General features: G+C 42.5%; 2 protein-coding genes across 7 annotated transcripts in view; one reads left to right on the forward strand and one right to left on the reverse strand.

The window, feature by feature from the left end:
* The window catches only part of ccnk (cyclin K), a 73,893-nt gene extending 70,182 nt beyond the window's left edge, over positions 1-3,711 (reverse strand). Inside the window, exon 1 of the mRNA XM_048538564.2 lies at positions 3,434-3,711. Coding sequence (XP_048394521.1) covers positions 3,434-3,552 — 119 coding nt within the window. The 5' untranslated portion in view covers positions 3,553-3,711. The remainder of the gene's footprint in view (positions 1-3,433) is intronic.
* setd3 (SET domain containing 3, actin histidine methyltransferase) overlaps positions 1-20,262 on the forward strand; it is a 161,034-nt gene that overhangs the window by 49,720 nt on the left and 91,052 nt on the right. For all 6 annotated transcript variants that reach the window (XM_048538556.2, XM_048538555.2, XM_048538558.2 and 3 more), the window contains one exon: positions 15,744-15,816. In XM_048538556.2, the coding sequence (XP_048394513.2) occupies positions 15,744-15,816 (73 nt within the window). The remainder of the gene's footprint in view (positions 1-15,743; positions 15,817-20,262) is intronic.

Raw genomic sequence — 20,262 nt, forward strand, 5'->3', positions numbered from 1 at the left:
AAGCTGACGTTTCGGGCCTAGACCCTTCATCCTCTCTGATGAAGGGTCTAGGCCCAAAACGTCAGCTTTTGTGCTCCTGAGATGCTGCTGGGCCTGCTGTGTTCATCCAGCCTCACATTTTATTATCTTGGATTCTCCAGCATCTGCAGTTCCCATTATCACTAACCACTGAACTACCTTGCAGATGATATACACTGCAAGCACGTGGTAATGGAATAAGCAAATGCTTAAAGTGGTTTAGATGCTAACTAATCTGTTGTTTTGTCCTTGATCATATCAAGTATGTTGAATATTTGTTAGAGTTGCAATCTTGATGATACCTTAGATAACTTGCCCCAAGTATTTTTGATTACTTATCAGTCAGCTCAACAAATTGGTGAGGACTCTGGAAATCAGGTCAAATGTTTGTTTGTTTCGTGTGTTTGCAGGGCAAGCCAATTTTCTTATCATGAAGAGTAAAACCAACCCTGGTCAGTTACAAACCCCTTTTAAGCCTTATACAAACATCACTGTATACATATTACATTATCTACTGATTTCACATAAATTTCGCAAGCAATGTCTGTCAGTCACCCAAGGCCAGTGCTATCTTGTTGACAGTTTGCTTTTGAATTGGCAAGTCATTAAAAACAGTAAAAGACCACTCCATGTAGTGTTTAAAGTTTTTGAAATGTAATTATTAAACAAGCAAATGACCAAACTAGATTATTTTTAAAGTAGGCTTTTGTAAAAATCTTCCAGTAAACAAAAGTAATTAATATATTTCCACTCAAACTACCAGCACTGATTGTGAGCTTTCAAAAAGATCTTTTCTCATCGAATTTCCTAACTGATTAGTGCCAAATAAAATAGTTTGATTCACACACTGAGGGTGGTCTTTTGAAATTCATTGACTTTCATAACTTGCAAAGTCAAAAGCAAACTGTCAATCACCAAGTCTGTAAGGATGTGCAAACTATGTTACTGACTCTAAAACCCAAGAGACGAAAACAATCATCATCTTCTCAGGTTCTCATGTTAATCACAGAATTGTTATGGTGCAAAAGGAGGCTATTTAGCCCATTGTGTTTTCACCTGCTCCATTACCGAGTGCCTGTCCCCCGCACACTATTTCTGTCCAGTTAATCCACCGATGCCCTCTTGAGTGCCTCAGATTGAACCTTCCTCCATCATGTTTCCAGGCAGTGCATTCCATACCCCAACTGTGTGAAAAGTTTTTAAATTTTAAAATCACATTACCCTTCATTTGCACATGACTTTAAATCTAAGCCCTCTGGTTCATTTTTTCTTTTGATGTCTAGGAATATCTTCTGCCTATCAACTCTACCCAGCCTATTCATGATCTTGAAAACCCCTATCAATTCTCCCTTCAACCACCTTTTCTCTCCAAGAAGAAATGTCCCACCTTCTTCACTCTATCTTCGCAACTGAAGTTTCTCATTCCTTCAACCATTCTTTTTGTAAATCACTTCTGCGCTCTTTCCAATACATTCCCGTCTTTCCCATAATTCAGTGCCTGCAACTGAATGCACTACTCCAACAGAGGTATTAACACGTAACTTAAATAAGTTCAACATAACCTTGCTTTAGTACTGTATGTTCTTGTTAATAAAGTTAAGAACAGAATACACTTTATTGATTGTTTTCTATACATATCCTGCTGTCTTCAGTGAGCTTTGCACGTATACGCCCAGGTCCTTCTGCTGCTTCACAGCCATTAGAAATGTATGTCTTATTTTGTATTGTCTATTATTGTTCTTCTGACCAAAGTGCATCATGCCACACTTCTCTTTTCATCAGCCACTTATATGCCTACTACACCAACTTTGTTAATGTCCTTTTGAAGTCCCACACTGTCCTCCTCATTGTTTACAATTTTTCCAAGTTCAGTATTATCTGCAAACTTTGAATTGACCCCTGCACAATAAATTGCAGATTATTAATATATATGTATATATATATATATGTATCTCGATATCAGGAAATGCAAAGGCCCAAATACTGACTGCTGGGGAGCTTCATGACAAATCTCCCTCTACCCTGAAAAATATCCATTGATAAGTAAGGCCTTTGGCAATTATTTACTGATCTATGGAAAAGTGCTGTGATTTCTTTTTAAAAACTGCAAGTAAAGCACAATGCAGGCCTTAGGTTTCCCTAAGCCAGAACAGGAATCAAACCCTGTATTATTGTTGTTAATCAGATCTTCACGCTAACTGTTAAACCAACCAAGCAATCTAACCATTGTAATTTCTCCAAAATTGTATTGTGGTTCAGCCTGTTGCAAAGTATTGTTCAAACTATCTATTAAAGCCAACTATATGGTGAGTTCTCACCAAAAATTGTAGTTGCAAACCTGCAAAGCATGACTGATGTTTTCATAAAAGGATGTGAGTTTGTCTCTAAAAGCGTATTTTTATTTTGCCTGATCTGGCATGCTTATTTTGTTTCCTGTAGCATAAGAAACTGGCTTTGGAAAATTGGTGTGCTGCACATTGATCTGAAATGGCTTCTGTTCCTTTGCAATTATGGCATCATGATCAGCAATGTGTAATGATCTGGGCTGGTTTCATATTTTAGAAACCTTCGCTGGAAACCATGGACTGATATTTCTAATTGTATTCGCTGCTCAGTGTACATCATGTATCTCCTTTGTCTTTGGAGCAGAATTTCCTGTGCCCATGAATGGTTAGACCGTTCATTGCTCAGCAATGTCATTTGCGTTTGTCTTCAGAGCATAAGTTATACTGGTCATTCCCATCTATTATTGTTGTATGAAAATAAGCAATGCAATGTGAAATCTGCTTTGATGTTAACTCTTAACGATCATTGATTTGATAGTATTTACCATTTGTTCTATTTGACAATTTTGAATGTGGTTGTAGGAGTATTAATATGATGTGGGTTGCTGCCAATCAGTATGCATATCTTGAAATGGTTTGCAGATGTACTTGCATTCCATTGTCAGACATTTTATTGGATGTCCCAAATTAGATACTGAAAATAGTGCTCATTTTGTCAGTGACAGTCATGCTAATTGGGTTACTAGATCATTGTACAGTGTGAAGTTTAGAGAAGTAAGCCATTACAAGGTTGTAATTTTTCCTGTGCATAGTTAGTAGGTCCGTTGCTACTTTTGTCCAAAAAGTGGATGAGAAATTATCCAGATGAACAGGTTCCGTCCACTGCTGGTGGTGATACATTTGGCATACTACATGAGTCGTTGATATCCTGATACATCCCTAGCTGCGTCACAGTCTTATATGTTAGCTGTCACATGCATTCAATACCTACATGACCCTGGTGTAGTATGAATGTGCTATCTTGACAATCATTCTCGTATTGGGTTTTGTTTGCCTTCTGAAAAACACTTGTGGTATACACTCACTCCTCATAATCCACAGATTAACATCTTGCAGATTTTCATACTCACAAGATTCGCTCAAAGCCCAAACGTTTTTCTCCAGTTGACTTGTTTGGTCTGATTGCACAGTCCTTCATGGTAGATGGGAGATTTGCATTGTAGTGGTATCCGTGTTTTTTGTTATCCATGGGAGGTCAAGTGATCTTTTGTATCTCTCATCACTACTCATTTTTGATAGTTGCAGATTGCATCTGTTTGTACCAACAAAACTTGTTTCAGAAAATCAAAGGCTTGTTGGTAGTCATTTTAACACACACAGGGTGTATCGTTCTTGAACAAATATCTCAACGGAGCCACATTGCCCAATAACGTGGGAATATATATAGAGAGGAGATTAAAAGTTCAGAGGCATCCCGGTAAATGACATTGAAACAAATGTTGCTGTTCAATGAGCTTACAGAGTCAATAACTTAACTGTATTAAAGTAAAACTATATTAAATCAGGCAATGTTAATCAATGATTTGCTATATATTAAGTTTAAAGGGACAGTAATAAACCAAAACAGAGACAAAAGCACATTGACTCAGAAACTTCAATTGTTGGGTAATGGTTGAAACAGTTGCAATTGCATGTCACAACCTTGCTGGAATTCCAACACAGTTGATTTGACAGAATTGACTGGAAAATTGACAATTCTAATTGGTAATTACCTAGTGTCTGGAATCCTGTAAAATAGTATTCTGGGAAAGTTAGAGGATGAAAAACCTATTCCAACCCCTAGGTAACTATTAAATTAAACTCCTGAATCACTAATATAACAAAGTGTGGAGCTGGATGAACACAGCAGGCCAAGCAGCATTTCCTGACTCACTAATGACCAGTTCCCTCGAGCAGCCTTCAATACACCCCCTCCACCCTGAACTGACATTTTCTCATCATCCAAATTACTCTGAATACTGGAGATAATGGGAACTGCAGATGCTGGAGAATCCAAGATAATAAAATGTGAGGCTGGATGAACACAGCAGGCCAAGCAGCATCTCAGGAGCACAAAAGCTGACGTTTCGGGCCTAGACCCTTCATCAGAGAGGGGGATGGGGTGAGGGTTCTGGAATAAATAGGGAGAGAGGGGGAGGCGGACCGAAGATGGAGAGAAAAGAAGATAGGTGGAGAGAGTATAGGTGGGGAGGTAGGGAGGGGATAGGTCAGTCCAGGGAAGACGGACAGGTCAAGGAGGTGGGATGAGGTTAGTAGGTAGATGGGGGTGCGGCTTGGGGTGGGAGGAAGGGATGGGTGAGAGGAAGAACAGGTTAGGGAGGCAGAGACAGGTTGGACTGGTTTTGGGATGCAGTGGGTGGAGGGGAAGAGCTGGACTGGTTGTGTGGTGCAGTGGGGGGAGGGGACGAACTGGGCTGGTTTAGGGATGCAGTAGGGGAAGGGGAGATTTTGAAACTGGTGAAGTCCACATTGATACCATTAGGCTGCAGGGTTCCCAGGCAGAATATGAGTTGCTGTTCCTGCAACCTACGGGTGGCATCATTGTGGCAGTGCAGGAGGCCCATGATGGACATGTCATCTAAAGAATGGGAGGGGGAGTGGAAATGGTTTGCGACTGGGAGGTGCAGTTGATTGTTGCGAACTGAGCGGAGGTGTTCTGCAAAGCGGTCTCCAAGCCTCCGCTTGGTTTCCCCAATGTAGAGGAAGCCACACTGGGTACAGTGGATGCAGTATACCACATTGGTAGATGTGCAGGTGAACCTCTGCTTAATGTGGAATGTCATCTTGGGGCCTGGGATAGGGGTGAGGGAGAAGGTGTGGGGGCAAGTGTAGCATTTCCTGCGGTTGCAGGGGAAGGTGCCGGGTGTGGTGGGGTTGGAGGGCAGTGTGGAGCGAACAAGGGAGTCACGGAGAGAGTCGACTCTCCGGAAAGCAGACAGGGGTGGGGATGGAAAAATGTCTTGGGTGGTGGGGTCGGATTGTAGATGGCGGAAGTGTCGGAGGATGATGCGTTGTACCCGGAGGTTGGTGGGGTGGTGTGTGAGAACGAGGGGGATCCTCTTTGGGCGGTTGTGGCGGGGGCGGGGTGTGAGGGATGTGTTGCGGGAAATGCGGGAGACGCGGTCAAGAAGAGTAAACTGCCTTCCACCCCAACCTTCAGTTCACCTGGGCCATCTCCAGCACATCCCTCGCCTTCCTGGACCTCTCAGCCTCCATCTCAGGCAACCAGCTTGTAACTGATGTCCATTTCAAGCCCACCGACTCCCACAGCTACCTAGAATACACCTCCTCCCACCCACCCTCCTGCAAAAATTCCATCCCCTATTCCCAATTCCTCCGCCTCCGCCGCATCTGCTCCCACGAATAGACATTCCACTCCCGCACATCCCAGATGTCCAAGTTCTTCAAGGACCGCAACTTTCCCCCCACAGTGATCGAGAACGCCCTTGACCGCGTCTCCCGCATTTCCCGCAACACATCCCTCACACCCCGCCCCCGCCACAACCGCCCAAAGAGGATCCCCCTCGTTCTCACACACTACCCCACCAACCTCCGGATACAACGCATCATCCTCCGACACTTCCGCCATCTACAATCCGACCCCACCACCCAAGACATTTTTCCATCCCCACCCCTGTCTGCTTTCCGGAGAGACCACTCTCTCCGTGACTCCCTTGTTCGCTCCACACTGCCCTCCAACCCCACCACACCCGGCACCTTCCCCTGCAACCGCAGGAAATGCTACACTTGCCCCCACACCTCCTCCCTCACCCCTATCCCAGGCCCCAAGATGACATTCCACATTAAGCAGAGGTTCACCTGCACATCTACCAATGTGGTATACTGCATCCACTGTACCTGGTGTGGCTACCTCTACATTGGGGAAACCAAGCGGAGGCTTGGAGACCGCTTTGCAGAACACCTCCGCTCAGTTCGCAACAAACAACTGCACTTCCCAGTCGCAAACCATTTCCACTCCCCCTCCCATTCTTTAGATGACATGCCCATCATGGGCCTCCTGCAGTGCCACAATGATGCCACCCGTAGGTTGCAGGAACAGCAACTCATATTCTGCCTGGGAACCCTGCAGCCTAATGGTATCAATGTGGACTTCACCAGTTTCAAAATCTCCCCTTCCCCAACTGCATCCCTAAACCAGCCCAGTTTGTCCCCTCCCCCCACTGCTCCACACAACCAGCCCAGCTCCTCCCCTCCACCCACTGCATCCCAAAACCAGTCCAACCTGTCTCTGCCTCCCTAACCGGTTCTTCCTCTCACCCATCCCTTCCTCCCACCCCAAGCCGCACCCCCATCTACCTACTAACCTCATCCCACCTCCTTGACCTGTCCGTCTTCCCTGGACTGACCTATTCCCTCCCTACCTCTCCACCTATACTCTCTCCACCTATCTTCTTTTCTCTCCATCTTCGGTCTGCCTCCCCCTCTCTCCCTATTTATTCCAGAACCCTCACCCCATCCCCCTCTCTGATGAAGGGTCTTGGCCCGAAACGTCAGCTTTTGTGCTCCTGAGATGCTGCTTGGCCTGCTGTGTTCATCCAGCCTCACATTTTATTATCTTGGAATCTCCAGCATCTGCAGTTCCCATTATCTCTAAATTTAAGAGTGCTTGTTTTTATTCGATTAGGGTATAGAACATAGAACATAGAACAATACAGCGCAGAACAGGCCCTTCGGCCCTCGATGTTGCGCTGATCTGTGAACTAGTCTAAGCCCCTCCCCCTACACTATCCCATCATCATCCATATGCTTATCCAAGGACTGTTTAAATGCCCCTAATGTGGCTGTGTTAACTACGTTGGCAGGCAGGGCGTTCCACGCCCTTACCACTCTGAGTAAAGAACCTGCCTCTGACATCCGTCTTAAATCTATCACCCCTCAATTTGTAGCTATGCCCCCTCGTACAAGCTGAAGTCATCATCCTCGGAAAAAGACTCTCACTGTCCACCCTAACTAATCCTCTGATCATCTTGTATGTCTCTATTAAATTCCCTCTTAGCCTCCTTCTCTCCAATGAGAACAGACCCACGTCCCTCAGCCTTTCTTCATAGGGCCTGCGCTCCAGACCAGGCAACATCCTGGTAAATCTTCTCTGCACTTTTTCCAATGCTTCCACAAGCTTTCTGTAATGGGGCGACCAGAACTGCACGCAATATTCCAAATGAGGCCGCATTAGCGTTTTGTACAGTTGCCACATATCCAATCATTATTTCACATTCATCTCATCCATTCAAACCAACTGTACCTAATTGCAGTGATCTTCACGGTTCATTTCATGTATTGTTATTTAATTAACTTTTGCACCTGACAAGGTAGCATTCTGGTAGTCAGCTTTTCTTTGTGCAACCTGAACTGGTTTGTAGCATTCCTGTGATCCATAGATACGCACTATATTTTCTACACATTGCAGAAATTTAATGGTTTATGGCGATATCTGTGGCAGAACACATTCTTGAAATCACAGACTGTGAATAAAACTTTTACATTCTCTCCCTCTTTTCTTAATGTTTATTTTTGTCACTTGCATACCCTAATGGCTGGCTTAGGCACAAAAACGTATTTTTTAAAGGGTGAAATGACACATTTATTAAAATAGTCCATCTAGGTGCACAGACTTCTGTGCTAGATCCCAGGTACCCAGGTCCCCTGAACATTTATCTGGATTCCTGGATTAACAGCTCAGTGATAATATCATTGGGTCTTCGCCTTCCCCTACGTTTTGTTAAACAGCTCGACCAATCTGTTTTGCACAAGTTATGCAAGTCTTTACGGTAGTAGTGGATATTGTGACATTATCTTAAAAAGCCCATAGTTTGCAAATTTAATGCTAAAATATTAAAAGATCACTATTTGATGCTTTCATCCTCTTCGTGTATGATCTTGCCAATTATTTCTGTAGTTTTAATTTGTTCCTAATTTAATCACTATCCACATACCACTGTTCCAGCTTATTAACCACCTCTATCATTTTGTTGCAATGTAATCTGATTTAAACAATTCCTATGGTTACAATCCCTAGCAAGTGACTTATTGCCCATGCATGAAGTGTGTAGTGAGCTACCTTTTTGAAGTATCGCAGTCCATGTGCTAAATGTATTCCTACAAATGCTGTAGATTAGGAGTCTTTGACTCAGTCATGATAAAGAATCGCATTAAGTAACCAAGTTAGGATGGTATACAACCGAGTATGATTGTGTACGAATATATCTGCTGTTCTTTCCTTTCAGGATAGTAGAGTTTATAGTCTTAAGACCATAGCATGTAGAAGCAGAAGTAGGCCATTTGGCCCATTGAATTAAATCATGGCTGATCTCTTACTGCTCAACTCCTTTTCCTGCCTTTTACCGATAACCTTTGAATCCCTTTAATAATTGCAAATCTGTCTATCTCGGGCTTTACACACATAATGATCTAGCTTTGACAGCAGTCTAGCAGGAGAGAATTCCACAGATTCACCATCTCTGAGATTATGCACTCTTCTGCAAGGAGAAACACATACTCTGCATCTATCCTGTCAAGCCCCCTAAGAATCTTGCATGTTTCAATAAGGCCAGCTGACACAATTTATCCTCAAAAGATCCTTCCAAACCTGGGATCAACCTACTGAACATTCTCTGGACTGTATCCAATGCCCAAAAAATATTCCTCCGATAAGGGGATCAGAACTGTTCATGTCATTCTGGCTTGTGGTCTGACAAATACCCAGTTTAGTTTCAGCAAGACCTTCCTATTTTTAACCTCTAGTCCCTTTGAAATAATAAAGGCCATCATTCCATTTCCTTCCCAAATACCACCTGAACTTGGATACAAGCTTTGTGATTCGTGTGCAAGGACTCCTAAATCCATCTGTGTGCCATGTACTTCGATCTTCCCCGTTTAACTAATATTTAACTCTTGTATTCTTCCTGTCAAAGTGTATGATGTCATATTTTCCATCATTTTATTCCGTTTGCCAAGTGTTTGCTCTCTCGCACATCCTGTCCATGTCCTCATGTAGACGTCTTGAGTCGTTCCCACAAGAGGTTTATAAAATCATGAAGGGCATGGATAGGGTGAATAGTCAAAGTCTTTTGCCAAGGGTAGGGGAGTCCAAAACAAGAGGGTATAGGTTTAAGATAATCAGAGAAAGATTTAAAAAGGACCTCAAGGCAAATTTTTCACGCAGAGGATTGTGTGTGTATGGAACAAGCCTCCAGAGGAAGTGGTGGAGGTGGGTACAATTACAGCATTTAAAAGGCTTCTGGATGGGCATATGAGTAGGAAGGGTTTAGAGGGATATGGACCAAATGCTGGCAAACGGGACAAGATTAATTTAGGATGTCTGGTCAGCATGGATGAGTTGGATAAAAGAGTCTGCTTTCGTGCTGTACATCTCAATGACTCTATAACTTGTCTTCCCATCTATTTTTGTCATCCACAAACTTGCCAATAGTACATTACTTTCTATTATCCAAGTCGTAAATATATACTATGAGTAGATAATTGTGGCCCCAACATCGATCCGGCAGAGTGGACTTGATGGGCCGAATGGCCTTACTTCCCACTCCTATGTCTTATGATCCCTGTGGCAATCCATTAGTTACAGGTTGCCATCTAGAAAATGCCCCCATTATCCCAAATCTCTGTTGTTTATTAGTTAGCTATTCCTGTATCCATACTACAAACTACTCCCAATACCATGGGTTGTAGGCATTCTATCCAGAATCTAGTCTGAGGTAGTAGGAACTGCCCATGCTGGAGTCTGAGATAACATGGTGTAGAGCTGGATGAACACAGCAGGCCTGGCAGCATCAGAGGAGCTGGAAAGCTGACATTTTGGGTTGGGACCCTTCTTAAGAAATGGGGGAGGGGAAGGAGTCTCTGAAATAAATAGAGAGGGAGGCCACTGATGTCTAGTCTTGTTCTTTACAGATCTGTATTTGATTAATTTGAACTCCTGAAACAGAACATAGAACACAGAACTGTACTGCAGGAATGGGCCGTTGGGCCTTCTGTAATGTGGCGAATGTGACACCAAATGAAACTAATCCCGTCTGCCTGCCAAAGATCCATATCCCTCCATTCCTTGCATATTTGTGTGCCTGTCTAAACATGCCTTAAATGCTGCTATTGTATCTGTCCCCCCACCACCCCTGGCAATGTGTTCCAGACTTCTACCACTCTGTGCAAAAAAAAAAATTACCCCTCATGTTTCCTTTGAACCTTCTCCCTCTAACCTTAAATCATGCTCCCTAGGTTTAGACGTTTCAACACTGGGAAAAGATTCTGACCTTCACCCCTGTCTATGCATCTCATAATTTTATAGATTTCTATCAATCCTCCCCTCAAACTGCACCACTCAAGACAAAACAACCCGAGTTTTTCTATTCCCTCCTTATAGCTCATACCCTCTAATCCAAGCAGCATCCTGGTAAACCTCTTCTGTACTTTCTCCTAGCCTCCACATCTTTCCTGGAATGTGGCAACCAGAATTGAATGCAATACCCTAAACGTGGCCTAACCAAAGTCTTGTAAAGCTGCAAAATCACATCCTGACTCTTGTATTCAATTCCCTGACCAATAAAGGCAAGCATGCCATATGCCTTCTTTACCACCCTATCAACCTGTGCGGCTATTTTCAGGGAACTATGAAGTTGAACCCTACGATCCTTCTGTACTTCAGTGCTGTTCAGTGTCCTGCCATTAACTGTATACTCTTCCTTAATATTTGATCTCCCAAAGTGCAGCACCTGGTGCTTACCGAATTAAACTCGGTCTGCTATTTCATCATCCATATCTGCAACTGATCTACATCCTGCTGTATGCTTTGACAACTTTCTACACTATCCACAACTCTACCAATCTTCGCGTCATCTGCAGCTTTTCATCCAAGTCATTTACATATTTGCAAACAGCAGAGATCTTAGTACGGATCCTTACAGAACACCACTAGTCACTGACTTCCAACCTGAAAAAAACACCCTTCCGTCAATACCTACTGTCTTCTATGGGCAAACTAATTCTGAATCCACATTGCCCAGGTTCACCATGGATCCCATGCATCTTAATCTTTTGGATGAGCCTACCATGATGGACCTTGTCGAAAGCCCTATAAAATCCATGCACACAACATCCGCTGTTCTACTGTCATCGATCACGTTTGTCACCTCTTCAAACTTCATTCAAGTTACTAAGACATGACCCCCCTGCCCAAAGCCATGAAGACTATTACTAATTAGGCCATGATTTTCCAAAGCTGTGTAAACCCTTCCCAAAGAATTCTCTCTAATAACTTACAACTTCCAATGTGAGACTCACCAATTTGTAGTTTCCTGGATTATTCCTATTTCCCTTCTTGAAGAGGAATAACATTACCTACTCGCCTGTCCTCTGAGACCTCCCCAGTGGCTAGCAAGGGTACAAAGATCTTGGTCAAGACCCCAGCAATCTCCTGTCTTGCCTCTCTCAGTAACCTGGGGTAGATACGATCAGGCCCTGGCAACTTATCCAACTTAACACTCTTCAAGAGACCTAGCACCACTTCTCTCTTGATCTAAAAATGTTGTGTAGGATATTAGTATGCTCCACATGATTTTCACTGTCCTCCATATCCCTCTCCTGGGTGATTACTGATGCTAAGTACTCATTTAGGATCTTACCCAAATCCTCTGCGCCCATGCAAAAGTTCCTTCCTTTATCCTTTATCCTCTTGTTTTTAATGTATATATAGAATGCCTTGGGATTCTCTTTAGCTCGACTTGCCAAGGTCATTTCATGGCACCTTCTTGCTCTCCTAATTCCCTGCTTGAATACTCCTGCTTTCCTTATATTCCTTGTGGGCCCTGTCCTATTTTAGCTTCCTAAACCTAAATATGCTTCTTTTTGACTAAATTTGCTCTTACCTTGCCATCCTTGTCCTTCCTCCTTACTAGAACATGCCAGTCTTGAACTCTCCCCAGCAGGTCTTTAAACAGTTCCCACGTGTCAAATGTGGACATCTGATAACAGCTCCTCCCAATTAATACTCCCTAGCTCCTGCTTAATACTGATGTAATTTGCCCACCCAATGTAGTACTTTCTGGTAAGATTCTGACTTATCCTTGTTCATAGCTATCTTAAAAGTTAAGGAGTTGTGATCACTGTTACCGAACTGCTCCCCCACTGAAAGGCCAGTCATCCGGCCAGTCTCACAAACCAAGCCAGTGGTCATTGTATTACTATCGTACTGCACAGAAACTTCCCCTTCGATCCATTCAGTCCATGCCAAACTAAACCAGCCCCAGCTGCTTTCTCCTGGCCCATATCCCTCCAAATCTCTCCTCTTCATATATCCATCCAAATGTCTTTTATACATTGTAATTGTACCCACATCCACGCACGAACCATCCTCTGTGTAAAAGAAAAGCCTCATGTCTTTTTGAAATCTCTGTCCTCTCACCTTAAAAATGTGCCTCCTCCTAGCTTTGAAAATCATCAGAATCCTTCCACTCACTTTGTTGCAGAAAATGATTGCATGTACTCTAGTGTATAATGTAAAAAATAAGCTTGAAATTGTTGGGTTTGTACATTTCAGTAAAAATTTCCCAAGTCTCTGATTAGAGTGTTTGAATTTTTAGGACATATTGACTTATATATAATTGGTAACAGAATTTTACGCAGTCAACTACCAAGGAAACTATAATTCATTCCAAGCCCCATTACATGGTTGAATATATATACAAATATTTCTAACTACACTGCTTCCCTATTCTGGCAGCCCAAATTCCAATAGAGACATAGAGTTATAGAGCACAGAAACAGAGCCTTCTCTCCAACTCATTTGCACGAACCAGATATGCTAAACTGATCTAGCCCCATTTGCCAACATTTGGCCTATATCCCTTTCTAAATCCTTCCCAATCATGTATCTGTCTGGATGCTTTTTAAATGTTGTAATTGTACCCATCTCCGACACCACCTCTAGCTGTTCGATCCATGCATGCACCACACTCTGCATGAAAAAACTGTTTCTCAGGACCCTTGTAAATCTTTCCCCTCTCATCTTAAACCTATGCTCTCTAGTTTTGGACTTGCCTACCTTAAGAAGATCTTGGCTATTCACCTTATCCTTGCCCCTCATGAGTTTATAAATCTCAATCAGGTTACCCCTCAGACTTCGACACCTCAGGGAAAACTGCCCCAGGATTATTCATCCTCTGTCTGTAGGTGAAATCTTCTGGCCCTGGCAACATCCTTGTAGATCTTTTCTGAACACTTACAAGTTTAACACCATCTTTCCTACAGCAGAGAGACCAGAATTGAACCCAATATTCTAAAAGTGGCCTAACCAGTGTCCCGTTAATTCACAACATGATGTCTTAACTCCTATACTCAGTGCACTGACTGATGAAGACAACTGTGCCAAACTTCTTTGCTACCCTGTCTACTTGCAACTCCATTTTCAAGGAAAAGAACAAAGAGGAGTACAGCACAGCAACAGGACCTCCAGTCCACTAAGACTGTGCCGACACATGATCCCCTTCTAAACTTAAAAACGTTTTGCCCCTGCATGGTCCATTACCCTTTATTTCCTGCCTATTCATCTATCTTTAGAGATGCTGCTTAAATGCTGCTATTGTATCCGCCTCCAACACCATCTCTTGCAGCACATTCCGGGCACTTAACAGCCTGTAGAGTGGGGAAAGTAACAACCTGTACTGCAATGCTGTCATTACTTTGCTCATCTGCTTTAGAGACTTTTCCCATACTGAACAAAGCTTTGTCTTAGATATTGGTTTGGTAAAATACTTTGGTAATAAACAAGGACTTTGGTAATAAGTAAGTACTAAAAGGCCAGTGATTTGTCACTCAGCTCTATTTGGTTGGCAACCTGTTCATTTCTGTTACTGGGCAAACTTTACTCAAAGACTGAGGCACCCATATCAAAAGTTGGTAATTAGCATTTTAAAGCACAAACATTTACAGTAGTTGTGATACTAATATGTACCAGATTAGAATGTTACATTCAATAGAGTCAGAGCTGTACTGAAATTATGACAAAAGGTGAAGTTAGAACATTGAACATAGAACACTACAGTGCAGTACAGGCCCTTCGGCCCTCGATGTTGCGTCAAACTGTGAAACCAAACTGAAGTCCACCTAACCTACATTATTCCGTTGTCCATATGTTTATCCAATGACCATTTAAATGCCCTTAAACTTGGCGAGTCTACTACTGTTGCAGGCAGGGCATCCCACGCCCTTACTACTCTCTGAATAAAGAACCTACCTCTGACATCTGTCCTATTTAAAAGCTATATTCCCTAGTGCTAGTCATCCCCATCCGAGGAAAAAGGCTGTCACTGTCCACCCTATCTAATCTTCTGATCATCTTGTATGTCTCTATTAGGCCACCTCTTAACCTTCTCTCTCTAACGAAAACAGCCTCAAGTCCCTCAGCCTTTCCTCGTAAGACCTTCCCTCCATACCAGGCAACATCCTGGTAAATCTCCTCTGTACCCTTTCCAGTCCTTCCCCATCCTTCTTATAATGCGGCGACCAGAACTGTACGCAATACTCCAAGTGCGGCTGCACCAGAGTTTTGTACAGCTGCAACATGGCCTCATGGCTCCGAAACTCAATCCCTCTACCAGTAAAACCTAACACACCGTATGCCTTCTTAACAACCCTATCAACTTGGGTGGCAACTTTCAGGGATCTATGTACATAGACACCAAGGTCTCTCTGTTCATCCACATTACCAAGAATCTTACCATTAGCCTAGTACTCTGTATTCCTGTTACTCCTTCCAAAGTGAATCACCCCGCACTTTTCTGCATTAAACTCCATTTGCACCTCTCAGCCCATCTCTGCAGCTATCTATGTTAAGTTACACCAGCACTATAACTTACTTGCTGAAAAGGGTAATTTGCCTGCTGTTTGATTTTGACAGGAAGTGGTGCGGTTGACAAAATTATTCAAGAGTTGCAAATTTATCCAAAAGAAGGCCCTTGCTAGGTTTTCAGTTTACTTAAGATTTTTTCCATCTCTTCTCCACTCCTGAATTTGACTTTGAATGCAACTGTTTGCATAATTGTCCCTTGCACAGCTAAGGTGACAGTAAGTGGAAGGAAAGATTAGAATTAACGATTAAAAAATACAAACTGCTGTGGCTACTGCTACTTTTGATTCTCAATACTTGTATTTGTAATTATTTTTGAGAGAACTATTTCTGCGTCCTTCCTGAAATCCATATTGACTGATTTAAAGCAGAAATTCAATGAGAGTCTCTTCCTCTATTCAGGAAGTGATCAGGATTTTTACTAAATGTATTGCTATTACCCTTTTTGGGATTCTCTGTTTTATCAGAACAGAATGTGGTGACCTGTTACTTTGCATTTTTAGGCAGAAGAACTTTTTTTGTGGATCCCCAGAAAAATGCTGATGACTGTTGAATCTGCCAAAAATTCTGTGTTGGGTAAGTAATGATTTCCCACATAAGTGTGGATTCTGTAAAGTTATCTGCGATCATATGGGTTCACTCTAAAATGTTTAACATTTTCTGTAAGCAAATCAGGTTAAGAACCCATGGACTTTTGTTCACATTGAGCTTTTTATTTTGGTAGTGGAATGGAAAAAGATCAACTTTTGTTCATCAAGTTTAAACACCATATCCAATGTTGCAATCAGTTCTCCCGCAAAGATTAAGGCTGTATTGCTGTAAAGGTGGCCGAGGCACGTAAGATAGGTAGACAAGGCGGTTAGGAAAGCATTTTGCATGCTTACCTTCTTTACTCAGACCATTGACTGTAGGAGTTTTGGCATCATGTTGAGTTGTACAGGAAATTTGTGAGGACTGTTCTCTTGTGTGTGCAGTTTTGGTCGCCCTGCTGTAGGAAGGGTAATAATTCGGAAAAGATGTTGCCAGGAATGGAGTGTTTTGAGTTATAAAAATAGGCTTGATAGGTTTGGACTTTTCTCACTGGAGCAAAAGAGGTTATAAAACTTACTGAGGTTTATAAAATCGTCAGGGGCATAGATAAGGTGAATAGCAATAGTCATTTCGCGAGGGTGGGGGAGTTCAAAACTTGGGCCATACTTTTTAAGGCGAGGGAAGAGAGTTTTAAAAGGACATTAGGTATAACTTTTTTTAACACAGAGACTTATTAGTGTGTGAAATTAACTGCCAGAAGAAGTGGTAGATTCAAGTACAGTTATAACATTTAAAAGATATTTGGATAAGTGCATAAATAGGAAAGGTTTGGAGGGATACGGGCCAAATGCAGGTGAGTGGGACTAGTTTAGTTTGGGAATCTGTTCGGTGTGGACTAGTAAGACCGAAGGAACAAACACAAAGTTGCTGGGAAAGCTTAGCATGTGTGGCAGCATCTGTGAAGGAGAAAACAGAGTTAACGTTTTGGGTCCGGTGACCCTTCCTCAGAACTGATGATGGCTGGGAAAATGTCAGTTTATATGCAGAAAATAGGGAGATTGGTGGGTTGGGGTGTGAATGATGGGATAGAGCCTAACGAGAGGGAAGAACAGTTGGACAGACAAAGGAGTTGATGATAATCAGGTTGGGAGGGTGAATAGTTGTTGCTGACTAACAATAGGTACTGTGTAATGGCAGGCTATGTGATAACAAGGCTTGGTGTATGGGATAGGGGGCTGGAACATGGAAGTGTTTAGGCCGTAAAATTATTGAACTTGATATTGAGTGTGGAGGGCTACAGGGCTCCCGAGCGGAAAATGAAGTGGTGTTCTTCCAGCTTGTGTTGAGCAGAGATATTGGCCAGGGAACAAGGTGGTGCATTAAAATGACAAGCAACAAGTAGTTCAAGGTCTTTTATTGTGAGCAAAACGCAGATGTTCTGCAAGTGGGCACCCAGTTCATGCTTCATTTCTCCAATGTAGAGGAGACCACATTGTGAGCAGCGCATGCTGTCGACTAGATTCTGGGAAATGCAGGTGAAGTGTTGCTTCACCTGGGAAGTATGTTTGGGCCCTTGGATACTAGGAAAAGAGGAGGTAAATGGGCAGGTGTTGCACCTTCGTCAGTTACAGGGGAAGGTGCTGTGGGGGTTGTTGGAGGTGAAGGAACTGTGGATCAGGGTGTCCTGGAGGGAACAGCCCCTGCGAAAGATGGACAAGGGAAGGGAGGGGAATATACGTCTGGTGGCATTTTGCTGGAGGTCACAGAAATGGTGTCTGATTATCTTCCGGATGTGGATTCTGGTGGGATGGTAGTTCTTTCGGTTTTTATTTAGTAGGACCGAAGGGTCTGTTTCCATGCTGTATGATTCTATGAAGGATATCTCAGAGTACAACAGGACTTAATTAAATGAGCCGATGAGCTGAAGAGTGGCAGATAGAGTTTAATTTAGATAAATATGAGTTGTCGCATTTTGGTAAGGCAAATCAAGGCAGTACATACACACTTAACGGTAGGATCCTGGGGAGTCTTCCAAACAAAAGATCTTGGGGGTGCAGCTTCACAGCTCCTTCAAGGCAGAGTCACAGGTAGATAGGGTAGTGAAGAAGGCATATTGTACACTTGCCTTTAAAGGTCAGCAGATTGAGTATAGGAGTTGGAATGTTATATTGCAGCAATACGGGATAAAATTCATAAGAACTGTGAATGCTATAAATAAGAAACAAAAACAGAAGTTGCTGGAAAAGCTCAGCAGGTCTGGCAACATCTGTGTAGAGAAATCAGAGTTAATGTTTCAGGTCTGGTGACCCTTCGTCAGAACTGAACTTTTCCAGCAACATCTGTTTTTGTTGCACCTGTACAGAACATTGGCTAGGCTACTTTTGGAATACCGCATTTATTCTGGTCACACTGCTATCGGAAAGATGTTGTTAAATGTGGAGGGGTTCAGAAGACATTTACAAGGATGTTGCTGGGGTTGGAGGTTTTCAGCTAAAGGGAGAGGCTGTATAGGCTGGTGCTATTTTCCCTGGATTATCAGAGGTTGAGCAGTGACCTGATAAAAATTTATAAAATCATGAGAGATATGGATAGTGTGAATTATCAGTGTTTTTTCTTCCAGAGTAGAGGAGTCCAAAACTGGAGAGCACAGGTTTGTGGTGAGAGGGGAAAGATTTAAAAGGAACCGAAGGGACAATATTTTCACGCGGAGGGTGGTGTGTTTACAGAATGAGCAGCCAGAAGGAATGGTGGAGGTGAATACAATTATAACATTTAAATGGCATGTGGATGGCTAATGGATAGGAAGGGTTTAAAGGGATATGGGCCAAATGCTGGCAAATGGGAGTAGATTAATTTAGGATATCTGGTTGGCAAGGACGAGTTGGACTGAAGGGTCTGTTTCCGTGTTGTACAACTCAATGACCCTGTAAGGTATGACATAATGTGAATTCTCCCTCCCTAAATGTTTTCATACAGAATTATACATCTGACCGAGTGATGGGGAAACTAATCAATCTGTCGTCTTTCAAACCTATCTCCTGGATGTTTGCCTAGAATCCCAACAATTTTGTCTTTTTTTTTAAATATTGAAAACTAAATGTTGAACTCAAGGAAGCAATGGGCCATCACTTGGTGTAGGGGTGAATCTAATAGCATCTGTTGTTAGTTAGACTCCCCTCACTCATTTAATCTGTATACCACAGATAATTTTAGTCAGTCTTGAACATGGGCCTAGAAAAAACTACTCCAAAGAATTCTGGATGCTGGACATTAGAAACAAAAACAAATTGCTGGGATGTTCCGCAGATGCTGCTGGACTTGCTGAGTTTTTCTAATAATTTTGGTTTTGGAACCTCAGCTTTCCAGCTCAAAGATAGGGACACTACAACTGTGACACAACAGTCTTAATCTAGAAGGTATACTGTGATACACATTGCTTGAAATATAAACTGACTAAGTTGCCAGGAGGGGAAACTGCGTATTTGGGCAGCTAGTGAAAATGGTAACCTGTTGTGCAACTTCTTAACTGGGCAGCTGATAAGATTGAGAAATTTACAAGGACTGACAAAGAAATTGAAATTTATACTTGCAAAGTTAATGCCAAACCAGGTACAGGGAGAGAATCAGCCATGGTCCTGTTGAACGGCAGAGCAACCTTGAGAGCTGAACTGCATACACCTGCTCCTATTTCTATGTAAAACTATATTTACGATTGAAAAATAGTGTTAAACGAAAAGTTTTATATTTAAATTTCATGTGTTTAAAATATCCAACATTAAAGGCATAAAGAGTGACACTCCACAATTATAGTTTATTTTTGGTGGCTGAAAGGATCTTTGGAAATAAGTAATAATTAGCCCGTTATGAAAGAATCACCTAACAGTTTATTTGGGCCTAATTACATGTATACCTACTTTAAATCACTGCAAAATAGGATTTCTGGCATCATTACAGAATTGCACTACCTTTCTGTGCTGAGTTTGATTTAGAAAACACGCTATAAATGCAATAAAGCCAGACTGCTCAATGCATTTTAATAGTGATGCAGATGAATAGATGCAACTGTGTGAAGCTAATGGCAAAGTGGCATATTCTGACAGAAAGTTTAGGATGACTAACTCCACAATTATCCTTGCCTGCCCTTGCTTCGGGTGTAAAATGTCAAAAAGCACAGAATCACAGAATTGGTACAGCATGGAGAGAGGCCGATTGGGCTATTGCCTGGTCGTGGATTTTCTGAAAAAGCATTTCGCCCATTGCCATTCTCCTGTCATCTCTTCACCAGTACTTTGGCAGAAGTTGAAATGGACCAGTCATTTAATACTGTGGGTACAAGAGTAGGTCAGAGGCTACGTGTCCTGTGGTGATTAGCTCATTGACTCTTACCCCAGTCTGTCACCATCTACAAGCCAAAAGTCAGAAGCCTGATGGAATACTTTCCATTTGCTCGGAAGGTTAGTGCAGATCCAGTGGCACTGGAGAAAGTTGACA

This window comes from Stegostoma tigrinum, chromosome 10 (genome assembly GCF_030684315.1).
Source record: "Stegostoma tigrinum isolate sSteTig4 chromosome 10, sSteTig4.hap1, whole genome shotgun sequence".
Taxonomy (NCBI): domain Eukaryota; kingdom Metazoa; phylum Chordata; class Chondrichthyes; order Orectolobiformes; family Stegostomatidae; genus Stegostoma; species Stegostoma tigrinum.